Consider the following 12,608-nt stretch of genomic DNA (forward strand, 5'->3'; position numbering starts at 1 on the left):
GATTATAGCTTCATAGACATGTTTGACAGCACTGTCATCAGTGTATGTTGAATTCATGTTAATGTCTATTTTTAGACATTTTACCACTTAAACCCTCAATACTTAGTAAATTTGACCTTTGACTCTGTACTTGGTCTGCTCTTTTCTCCCCTCTACACCAAACCTCGAAAATACCAGATCTACACGCCTTGCAGTGCGAGTCGTTGTGAGCTTGTAGATCTGCTATTTTGGGCTAAAGTTCCCCTCAGAATAGAGATGCTAGGGTTCAAGTGTTTAAAATAAATATCCTAACACACACAAAGATTTGGCGGACCCCCTGCAGTAACTCTGAGGACCCCCACCTCTGACCCCTGCTATAGAGCATGTTTTGAAACAATAAAATAACACTTTCCCATTAATGTACACAGAATACTTTGACTAGCTTCTGTCTACTCTGTGACAAAAATGATTGACGCTCTTTGCATCCAATCAGACGCGTCGACGCGTGAATCAATGTCCAAATGCACCAGTCGGGTACCATTTCCGGGTGGTGGCTGTCCAATCACAGTCAGGCATACCGTGCAGCGTTGCCATGTCCGCTTATTATAAGCTATTTTGGGCTTGTTTTTCTGTAAAGTAAAGTTGCTTGTAAATATTGGTAGTTTGCGGGTTGCAGTTTTTTTGGGCTTATTTCTAAAGTGTAGTTGCTTATTTTGGGCATGTTTCTAATGTTGTTTAAACCAGTGGTTTAACTCCCAAATTAATATGTATTTGTCTGCGGACCCCCATCTGAAAATATTTTATGCCAGGGACCCACATACAAGATTTCTGTTGTTAGAATGTTTCAAAAATATTCCGCATTTTTCACATTATCGGTGATTTTTCGAAAATAGCCAACGGTTTAAAGGGCTCATGTAGTCTCGTCGCTTCTTAATTTGGGCTTGTTTTCCTAGACCTGGTTGCTTGTTTCTCTCCCAAAACCTGGCAACGCTGCTTTCACAGCGGCTTTTCGCCCAGGTCCGGATGTTCTTCTCTCTCCAGTGAAGAATAACGAGTTACAACAGTGCGTGTGAATGTGGCAACCCGGCTGAGACAGGGAGGGGTAGCTAGATTGACTACTAGACTAGTTTTTTTTTGTTCCTGTCTTTTTTCTTATTATTCCAGGGACAAGTATTTCAAGAGTTTATGCAACAAAGCGTCAAGCCACGTTTACAAACTTAAACCCAAAGGAGAAGAGGACGCCATCCACCGCTTTTGGGAATATATCGTTGAGAAAGCAAGCAAACGAAGGAGAAAAAAGAGAGAGAGAGAGAGAGAGAGAGAGAGAGAGAGAGGACAGGAGAGAACATGGGACGATAAAAAAGGCAAAGGGGGTGTTGAAACGATGATCATCTGCTGGGACGAGTCTTGAATTTTATTTATTTACCCCCCTTCCCCTCCCCGTGTTTCTTTTTTAATTATTATTATTATTTCTGGGTCTTCTGGTCTTATTTATAAGAGGAAAGCAGCGTGGGAAGGAAAGGATGGACCAGCCGAGCATCCTGAGAAAGTTTATCCAGGGGGTGATCGCCATGAGAGAGGGGGACGACAGAGGAGAGGACAACTTCGGCAGCGACTTCATGGTGGGTCTCACGGCATTACCCTGAGCGAGAGAAACAGTGGAGACTATTCCCTTCTTCCTTACCCCCCTCTTCCTTCTCTCTCCCTCTCTTTCTATATCACTCTCTCCATTACCCTGAGTGAGACAGTGGAGGCTATCCTTGGTAACAGGATAGGTGGGCATTAGGGACATCTGGGCACCTCGATGTAGAATTGGCTATTTTGTCCAAAATGGCAAAAAAATATATATATATATATTTGGAAAATGTTTTATAGTAAAGTATACATGATTAGAACATTCTTAAACATTTGACAATTAAGGTCTAATATTTCTACAAATGCTACAGAACCTGTATATCCAGTCATTTTGGGGCATAAACAAGAGGTTGAAGGATACAATTAAGTCTGATAATGATGTACCGTGCATGTTCACATCATTGATACTTTACATTACTTAATACCTTTTTTCAATTATATTTTTTCCCCAACATTTTGGACAAAATAGCCAATTTTACATCGAAGTGCCCATATGTCCCCAGTGACCACCTATCCTGTTACCCTCTTTCTATATCACTCTCTCTCCATTAAATTCCCCAAAGCTTCCCCCTGTCTGCCGCCCTCTATTCTCTATATTCTCTATCTCTCTCTCCTCTACCAACTTATTGCCCATTTTGCCCAGCTGAAACCTAATGTAATGTGTTGTCACCCTCATCGTCACCCACCCAGACCCTTTTCTCTGTACCGTGGTTCTCAAACTATTTAATTTCAAGGACCCCCAGTTTGATAAGCACTAGGCCTATGACCCCCATTTGATACCATTTTGGGACCCCTATCTATACTATGAAATCCTAACTCTGTGAGAGTGTACATTTGTACACTCTCAGAGTTGTAGTCCTGTAACTCCTCAAGGACCCCTGGGGGTCCCTGGACCCCAGCTTGAGAACGTAGTATCTCATAACTCACTCCTTCTCACACTGTAACGCGTCTGTTTGCCCCTTTCCCAATCCCACTGTCTGTCAGTGTCCCATGTTATTCCCCCAGGAGGAGGCTATCCCTTCTTCCTCACCTCCAGTGTTGCCAGATTTCGCGAGAGAAACGAGCAACCAGGTATAGGAAAACAAGCCCAAAAGAAGCGACTAGGCCACATGAGACCTTTAAAACCTATTAGACATCGGCTATTTGAAAATAGCCGATCTACAAGCTCAGCTTGTAGATCTGCTTTTTTCAAAATAAATCTTGGACAAAAATGTGATGACATGTTTTCAGATGGGTGTCTGCAGACAAATCTATATTAATTTGGGGGTCCTCGACTTGAAAATGAAACACTGGTTCAAACAACATTAGGAAGCAAGCCCAAACAAGCAACTACGCTTTAGAAACAATCCCAAATAAGCAACTACGCTTTAGAAACGAGCCCAAAAAAACGAAACCCGCAAAACTACCAATATGTACAAGCGACTTTACAGAAAAACAAGCGCAAAGTCGCTTATAATAAGCGGACATGGCAACACTGGCATCCCTCTGTCCCCCCCTCTCCGTATCGCACATTATCTCCCTTCCACAGCCACTTTACATTCTTATGTCCTCTCCTATTCTACTATTTATTCCCTCACTTCTTGTACCTAGTACCATTTACCCCTGCCCTCACCCCCACCCTGCCCAGCGAGGCAGTGTTAAGAAAGCCGACCCGACCTCCCCTCTGTCTCACTCCCACGTCCAGGCTTAGGTCGGGGCCTAGCATTGTTTCTCGAACAACGTCAAAAATATACATACAGGGAAAAGGGGCTAAAGGGCAAAAGTCAGTGAGTAAAATGTGTCCTAAATGTCATACAGTAGACCGGTGGTTCTCGAACTTTAAAATGTCAAGGACCGTTCTTAACTCGGGACAGTATACAACGGGTCCATTTGATTCCATTTGTATACTGTCGGAGTTACAGACGTTGTAAGGGTCAATTTAGAACCCCCTCAAGGAACCTTGTGAGTCCCTGGACCTCACTTTGAGAACCACTGCAGTGGACAGTGCCCCCAACGCACAGCCAACACAGGGGCACCACCCGGTGTCCTACATGGCCGACAAAGCACGTTCATTAATCACCATAATACCTTGTTTGTAGTTTTGTATATTATACTGTTTGAATTGTGTTGGTGGTTGAGCAGTTCTAGTTGTCATGTCAATGGGTTTACAGTAGGCCAGTGGGTGGGTTTTACAGCACTCATGTGTGGCTACAGTGTAAACCAGATGTGAGGATACATCGTTACTCGTTAAGAGTCGTTACAATCTAATATTGTCAACAAACTTGCTATCTACAAGACGTTACAGAAGCAAATATCTGTGTCGTTTATAAAAACCCGATAAGAGGGTACATTTTATTGTGTTAGTAAGCACAGCATTTGGCTGTGTTGTTAGCTGCAGGCTAAAAGCTAACTGCCTGGTGTGAACATATACATGGTTGGTGGTCTGCGTTGACACGTTTTTACGTTTGCTTCAATGTAAACAGCTCCGTTTTTAGTGCTGCTGCCTGGATGAGTTTGTTGTTGACGTTCTGATGGCTGTCGTTTATTTGTTGCTTGTGGTGTGTTTGGGGAGGAAGGATTCGTAGATAACAAAGCATATGTGCACAACAATCACCAAGTTTGACTTGCTTGCTCCCCTCCCCTCCTCCCAGTTTCAACACCATGCCTGTCAAATAGTAACAGTGTTGCAAAAGCAAGATAATAAAACGCATACATTGCATGAAGACTATACCTAAACTACAATCTTGTGAAATAATTACACTAGTACACTGTCCATTAATATGAGGATTAATCAGTTTTTTTGTTTGTTTTGGTCTTTATGATTCCCTGTATCTTTAACACACACACACACACACACACACACACACACACACACACACACACACACACACACACACACACAAAAAAGACACATCCCTGCCTACTTGCAGCAAGCTTGCTTGCTTGCTGGAGCTTGCAACATTCTTTCTGGTACATTTCATAACTCTGTTCTGGCTGCAAAACTGCAGCTTTCCTCTCGTCTCACTGACAAACTCATGATAACAAAGCAGTGCATTTGACAAGATCATATTTAAAGAAAGCAATTTGATCAATTCTCTCCTTTTGTGTGTGTGAGAATTGTGGTCTGTAGACTGTAGGTGTACTGTGTGTGTGTGTGTGTGTGAGAGAGAGAGAGCGGATGTTGCGCAAATGCTCCTACCAGGGGCGTTGGACTGAGAGGCATTGAGGAAGTGTGTTATGGATGTACTGTAGGAGAGGTCCTGAGACTTGACTGCTGGCTAGTGGCTACTGTTGCTGTTTTCCCTCCCTTTTATACTGGGAATGGATTTGAAGTATTTATCTATCTCTCACTTGTATCTCCAAGAGCCGTTTCACGATTCATCCCTATTGTAGGGCAAACATTCAGCAAAAAATTGCCGATCTACAAGCTGTGTCGCGATGTCGTTGTGAGCTTGTAGATTGGCTATTTTCGGTTAAGTGGTTTGGGGGCTAAGGATAGAGCCCTGGGGGGGGGGGGACCCCAGTCAACTAAGTATATAGGGTTTAAGTGGTTAGGGAGACTAGGAGAGACATTATCTCAGAGGAAAAATCCAAGGTAATGTTCGAGTGTTACACTTACACATTACCTCACATGTCTTCAAGACAGTTTTGCACAACATTGTGCGACACTAGGTTTAGAGCTGGACTTAGACTTGCAACACCGCAAGCACACAGCAGGCATCTTGACCCGCAGAGCAACTTGAAGCTCCGCAAAACACACATTCTTTTTGCCTCATATTGTTGTCTATATATAGGGTGTATTTTATAGACTTAATTATAGGGCTGTACTTGGCCAGAGTCATAGATTATATGCTTAGTCCTGCAGTCATTCAAAGCCTTTCACAGCTATACTGTCGCCCACATAAGGAGACTTGGACTTTTTTTAGCCTCTGTAACATAAATGTGAAGACATCGTGGGGGCGTTTTTTTGGTGTCAGTATATGCGTATGCCACATGTATGTGCTCTAGCCTCATTGGCATATAAATAACAGTGAAGCTTTACAGGTTTGAATCCCACTTCTCCTAACCTGTGTTATCGCCTCACTCTTTATCCCCTCTCTGTCATACCATCTATTAAAAGCAAAAATGCTACTCTAGAAAAAGTTTGTGACATTCAGTGGTTTCTACACCAAAATCAAAATGACATGCCGACTGAGGCATCGTGGATGGTAAAAAATGCTATCTGAAATTCTACAGTCATTTGAAAGACAGACCATCCTGCTCCCAGAAAGGTAGCTAATTTTTAAACTAGAAAAGTGCACACCCAAGTCCTCAGATTGCAGATCTCCGCCAGGCCGGGTTGGCTATCCAGGGTCCACAAACTTTGGAAGTCAATCGTAGCCAATCGGAATGGAATATGAGCAATCTGACTGAATTGTAGCTGGGGTTCTTCCATGGCCTACTGGGAGTGTGCGTGCAAAGTGTCATGCCTATCGTCCCAGTGGTGCCAAAGATTAGCTGTTCACAGACACACAGAGGGGGCAAAAAGATCACAGCCTGGCAGAGGTAACAAATGTCTTGACATGACTAATATTGTAATGTCTTTGACATCATGCCAGCTATCATTATTTCCATTAGAGTAGCATGTTTTCTATATGATGAATATAGCCTACTACTACTAACTACTACTAGGAGTAGGACACTGTACAAAACGAATACAAAATAAATGCATATAAAATTCTGAAAGATATTAACTATGGAAAGCTATTTGTATTGTATTGACAGCAATAAAAACATCTGGAATATATTTTTTTGGCTTTTCTGCCTTTATTTGGAGAGTGACAGGAAACAGGAGAGAGACAGGGAGTGGCACGCTGTCAGGCTGCTTTAGAGCCAATATGTGGTATGGGCCTTAACCACTACTAGGCCATCGGAGCCCCCTTGACAGCAGTAACTTGTAACAGAAATCTTTTTTATTGTATTAATAAGCGTCTTTGGAAACAGTGTCTTTATGTACGTATGTTGTCTATTCCTGCAGTTCACCAAATCACACTAATGCTTCTTATCTGTTAGGAACCATAAGAAACAGAACGCCAACCTTACTTCATCTGTCACCTAAATGCCAACAGTCATGGACAAATATCTTGTTGGCAGTGGTGTAGAAATGTACTGACAAGCTGGCAGAGGAACAGTTCAGCCTGCCGCATAGACAACAGGACCTCACAACATTATACACTTAACATTGAAGCCATGTAGCTGTTGCTATTATATCCTGTAACTTACAACACACATCGATATCCTGTAGCTTACAACACACACACACAGATTAATTTCGAATCCCTAGATCAGCAGTCATTACAAATAATTGGTCAGTGAGTCACAGTGAATGGAAAATATACCTCTGATCCTACAGAGATCCTGCAACAGACAATTGACACACGAAACAAAGACAGATAAGATCTCAAAAGAGGTCAGGATGAATTATTTTATATATTCTTTGGTATATTAATTATGTTTTGTTACGGTTTGTGTATGTGTGTCTGTCTCGTCTGTCTAATCTAAGAAACCACTGGACCAATCAGCGTCAAACTTACGCCAGTAGGCCAAGGAAGAGCCTCATGGTGGTGCCATCTGGTAATTATATGGCCTGGTGTGCTTTGATTCATTGAATACTTTATTAGTCAGAAATGTAAACAGCACACGGAACAGTCAGACATTTAGGCTAAATAAAAAAAATGCCTCTGGTGATAAACCCGTCCCAATTTGCATACTGGGCTCTGATTGGTCCCTCGCAACTTCGGAGGGAGAGAAATAAAATCTCTATTGAGAGGAGCCAGACCTAATCTGCCAAGGGCAATTTTATTTTTGCAATGGCAGATTCGTCTGGAACCAGGCTAGTCCTGGCGTGCTACCGTCACATGTCATAGCTGTCAAAGTGAAATTGCCTGCACACACACAATAATAATTTGCAACATAAATAGCAGGAAAAGGAATACCACGATAACACTGAGGTGCTGTGGGACCTGCGACAGCACATTGCAGTCATCCCTTTCCCCAAGCTGAGATCATAGGCTAGTGCAGGCCTTGTTGATGATTGTTATGAAACCATGATATTTTGAAGCTCTGGCTCCAAAATCCGTGATTTCCAATGCAAGTCAATGTCTGTGCTGCTTGCCAGACCCAGAGCTGCAGAGTGCAAATCTAAAAGGTGGAGCTTAGCGAAGGTTGAATTGGCAAACAAAATTAGTGGGAGCCTGGGAGGGGCCTATATCTTGGTAAATGGTATAAATCATGAACGCATAACGCAACATCAACCATTCAACCCCAAAGTGAAATCGCTTGTTGAGGGGTTTCTATGGAGCAGCATTGGAGTGCATCTCCAAAAGAACTTTGCCTTTTGCCCCTCGTGAATGACACAAATGCGCAAAGTTTCACCGCATGTTGTAGAAATGTTATTTTTCCCCACACCAGCAGCTTGCTCCATGGTCCTGACACAGCAAATCTATGACGCCACACAGCAAAAATCCTCAGATCTTGCGAAACATTGAGGAGTTTTTAGATGGTAAGATGGATAGATAGATGGATAGATATTTTGATAGAGATACTGGTTGTTGGTTGGTTGATTATCCGGGTAGTTAGCCCTTTCGTCAACAGAGAGAGTAGATTTGTGTGTCCAGACCCATATTTAAATAGACACCGCTGCATGTGTTCCATGTAGACCTAATCACAGGACCGTGCTGACCTAGCAGGTAGATTATATGCTGCTATGAAAGCCTGTATACTGATATGTAGCTATAATTTACAGGCCTGTTTGATAAACTGTGCTTCTGGGCTCCAGAGTTGGCCACATGCCTATCTCTGCTCAGTCTGTGTTTTATTCCATATGTACCGTTATTATTATACAATGTATGTACAAATAATGAATGCATACATACCCACACGTTTGTCTCTTTCCATATTTTTTTTATTATTACATTTTCCTTACACTTATATCATCCTACTGCCACCTTTCTTTCTATTCCTGCCACATGCAATATCGTATACATAAAAACTCTCCGTCCATAGTAAATAAATACACCCTAATTTACTATCATGCTCTCTCTCTCTCTGATCATTAGTAGTTGCCTGGTATTGATGTGTTAATGTCTGCATATAGAGGTATAGCAGGAGAACCGCTGCATCATAATTGGGAGTAGGTGATGAGTATAACTGAGGGTGAATAAAAACACACACACATCAATAGTTGTAGTTTCTACTATTCTCTTCAGCTTCGGTGAGTTTAGCAGTGGTGTCACACACACACACACACACACACACACACACACACACACACAGAGCAATGTGTACAGACTGTACACTGCACACACCTAAAAACATGCGCATACATTACACGCCTAAAGACATGCATACACAAATCTAAATGAAATGGGCCAACATGCACATATCCGCACAGGCATGCACAGACAACTACGGCAACCACACAATTAATCAAAAGTAATCGAAAATCATTTAGGTACAGTACATACCATGAAACTTGGCAATAAATTCATGATTCATATTTGGTCAGCTGTTGCACCCTCCCCTCATCTCCTAACCATTACACAAGGGTTAGTCTAATCTCAGAGGCTGTTACATAGCATTTAATCAAAGATAATGGTACAGAAAAGCACAATGAGCAACAAAGATATGAAGGAAAATGATTAGATGATATTAATACAGCCCTCCTGTAACATAAGTCCTGTGTATATCTAATGAGAGAATAGGGACACTTGTATAGAAAATACAATCTCTCTCTCCCTCTATAGCCCCGTTTAGTCTCTGTTCTCATGTATGCATTCCTTCTCCCCAGAGTCTAATAAAGCGGTAATTATATAATAATGGCATTATATATAATGTTGATTTATGAGAGCGCTGCTGCAGTGAGTTTACACAGGAGGTTATAGATGGAATTATTCTGAGATCATTTCTTTTCCAACTCCATCTGTCTGTGTGTCTAGTGGTGTGTTCATGTTTTGTTGTAAAGTGGTTACAAACAGCAGTAACTTTTTTTATAGGTCATGACTTTGGGATCTAATCTGTTCACTTATTTACCATCAATGCTTTTGCCTGGACAGGAGATGAATTTTGAGTAACCTTTCCCTAGAGTATAAGGTAAACAGCCAGTGTGTGAATATGGTTCATTCTGAATTTGATGAGTGGATCTAAAACATATGGAACACACACACACACACACGCACACTCTTTACAGATGTGGATACACACATACGGTAGTATGGACAAGCACGCTCACATAACTCTAGGCACACCATGGCAGTCTAGACTGTGTGTGTGTGTGTGTGTGTGTGTGTGTGTGTGTGTGACACTCTACCTCTGCAAGCTGATGACTCAGGAGCAGGACATCAAAGAGCAGGAAGACACACACACACACACACACACACACACACACACACACACAGTACATGCCTCCTGTCTGGCAGACATAAAACTCTCAGGGGAGGCTTGGAAATTAGATGCCAAAATGCCAAACACGCTGTGTGTGTGTGTGTGTGTGTGAGAGATGGAGTTTGCATTTCCAGTGCCTCCGGGGTTCCTCTCTGTATTGCTCTACTGAGTGTGTGTGTGTCCATCCATCCATCCATTATGTATTGACTGGTCAGTGATGTTTGCAAAAAGCGATCTGACTCCCTGATTTGTGGCCTTCAATGGAAAGTTGTACCTTAATGTGTGTGTGTGTGTGTGTGTGTGTGTGTGTGTGTGTGTGAGGTCTGAGATTTGTTGCTGCAGGAAGTGGGTAACCTGTGGTTTTGATCAGCTGGATGTACTGAGCATGCTCTGTACTGCCCAGGTGTTTCCAACAGTCCGCCTGACCATACTGATATATATATACACACACACACTCAGCCTGATGGGTAATTAACCAGAGCCCTTCCTGCTTTGCTCCAGTGGTTGCCGGGTAATTACTCAGCCCCTGTACCATAGATTTGTGTGTGTGAATGTGTATGCGCGAGCGTGTGTGTGTGTCCATTACCCCATTCTCCTGTTCACTCCGTCATTCTGTGCCACTGACCTATATTGGTTGCTCAGTGGAAATGTGTGAGTGCTTGGTATGGTGACTAATGTTGGTCATCAAGCAAAATGTTAGCCTGACATGTGTAGCTGATAAGGACACATGCACACGCACAGATGCACGCACACACGCACAGTACACACAGGGAGTCCATAGCCTTGAGTCATACTAGTGACCAGGGTGGGTCTGTGTATCATTTCCTGTCTGCTACTGTGTGTCGCTACTCGCTACCACAGACTAAACTGATCCTTTATATATTATGATTATATAACATAAAGTTAATTAAAAAATCGATTAATGGAGTAGCATAAATATATCGTAAAGTCAAATAGGGCTGCCTGCAACAGTTAACTTTCAGCCAGGCATCCCTAGTTTAGTCGAAAACGTTCAAAATGTTTAGAAAATAGTAGATCTACAAGCTTACAATGCCTTGCAATGCATTGAGTGCGACATTGTGACCGTTGTACAACAAATTATAAAGTAGGGCTTAAGTGGTTTATCAAACTAGTTGATGTAGTTGATTTATATTTTTATTTGTAATTCGATTTTTTTCCACGTCCATTTGTTGATATATAATGATTAAAATAAAACCTGCTTTTCATATAATCAATATGTAATAGATTAATCGCTAAGAAAATAATCTATAGTTGCAGCCCTAGTCACATTCATTATGAAGCTTCATGTTATATAAGCCTATACTATAAAATACTAATGGTCAAATTCACAATGAATGGATTGGGGCTGCGGAGAGCACTATGAATTGCACATCACTTGCACCCGCTCAAGGTCTGATTCACAAAAGCTATTTCTCTAAAGATATGACGGCACATAGAGTTTTGCCCTTTTTAAGCCACATGGGCAAAACGCCAGCGTGTGGCTTTGTGCCACACACTATTTATTGAGGCTGCTGCATTTTTGACTGTCACCCATGAGTTTATGGAGTTGTGCTGAGGCGTTATGCTGGCCTAGCAGAAGCCTGAAAATGGTGATCAAAACGGTAACGTTAAAGCATATGATATGGAGGAACACACTATTCTTTCCAGTTCTGCTCACCCGCTGAACAGGCTCTCTCCCCACCTGGCTTCTCACCCTCAATATGGCCAATTGTGTTCGTTGCAGCGCCTGGCCAAGCCGGATGCACCGTGGAAGATTCAAACCCCAGTCTCCACAGTGATGGGCAGGAACTTAACACCTGCGCTACCCAGATGCTCCTCCTTCAATTTCTTGTGAAGAAAAAAAGTTGTCAAATGATAAAGAGTGTCTCTGCGTTTGTACTGGGATTCAAAAATCTGTTAAATGTGTTGTATTGCAGTGGTTCTCAATCGTATTCATGTGAAGGACCCCCAAATTAATATGTATTCATTTGCGGACCCCCGTCTGAAAATATTCTGTGCCAGGGACAAGATTTGTGTTAAGTTTTGTGTAAGTTAAAATGTTTCATAAATATTCAAAAAGCTTCACAATGTTTTTCAAGATTTCTATAAGCTCACGACGCCTCGCATCGTTAACGTGTTGGTTTTCAAATAGCCGATGTATATAGGGTTTAAGTGGTTAAAATTATTTTGATGCTACTGTGTATTAACCAATTTTCCTGGGGAGCACCTGGAACCTTCCTCAAGGACCCCTGGTGTTCCCCGGACCCCACTTTGAGAACCACTGCCGTACTTCCCCAGTATCCAATGACAGCATTGTACTCTACAGTTTTGAAGTTTTCATTGTGTTTTCTGGCAAGGCTGAAATACAATGCTGCTGGGTGGTCTCGAGGGACCCATAAGGGTCCATTTATACACGGCTAGAGTTAAATTTACACACTGGATTTTTCCAGTGTACAGTGATGGAAAGAGGGGGAACAGAAAGACAGAGGGAGATGGACCATGTCAATGTGTGCTGTTTTGCAGCAGCTTTCCTCTGTCACGTTTGTTAGAGTTGACCTGTTTTAGCGTGTGTGTGTGCGTGTGTGCGTGTGTGT

General features: G+C 42.3%; 1 protein-coding gene across 5 annotated transcripts in view; it reads left to right on the forward strand.

Annotated features, from left to right (window-relative positions):
* Positions 1 to 1,035: 1,035 nt before the first annotated feature.
* ptpn12 (protein tyrosine phosphatase non-receptor type 12) overlaps positions 1,036 to 12,608 on the forward strand; it is a 44,870-nt gene continuing 33,297 nt past the window's right edge. For all 5 annotated transcript variants that reach the window (XM_080421033.1, XM_080421032.1, XM_080421034.1 and 2 more), the window contains exon 1: positions 1,036 to 1,601. In XM_080421033.1, coding sequence (XP_080277159.1) covers positions 1,503 to 1,601 — 99 coding nt within the window. In that variant the 5' untranslated portion in view covers positions 1,036 to 1,502. The remainder of the gene's footprint in view (positions 1,602 to 12,608) is intronic.

Source organism: Gymnoscopelus braueri (genome assembly GCF_963280865.1).
Source record: "Gymnoscopelus braueri genome assembly, chromosome: 23".
In the NCBI taxonomy this organism is placed as follows: Eukaryota; Metazoa; Chordata; class Actinopteri; order Myctophiformes; family Myctophidae; genus Gymnoscopelus; species Gymnoscopelus braueri.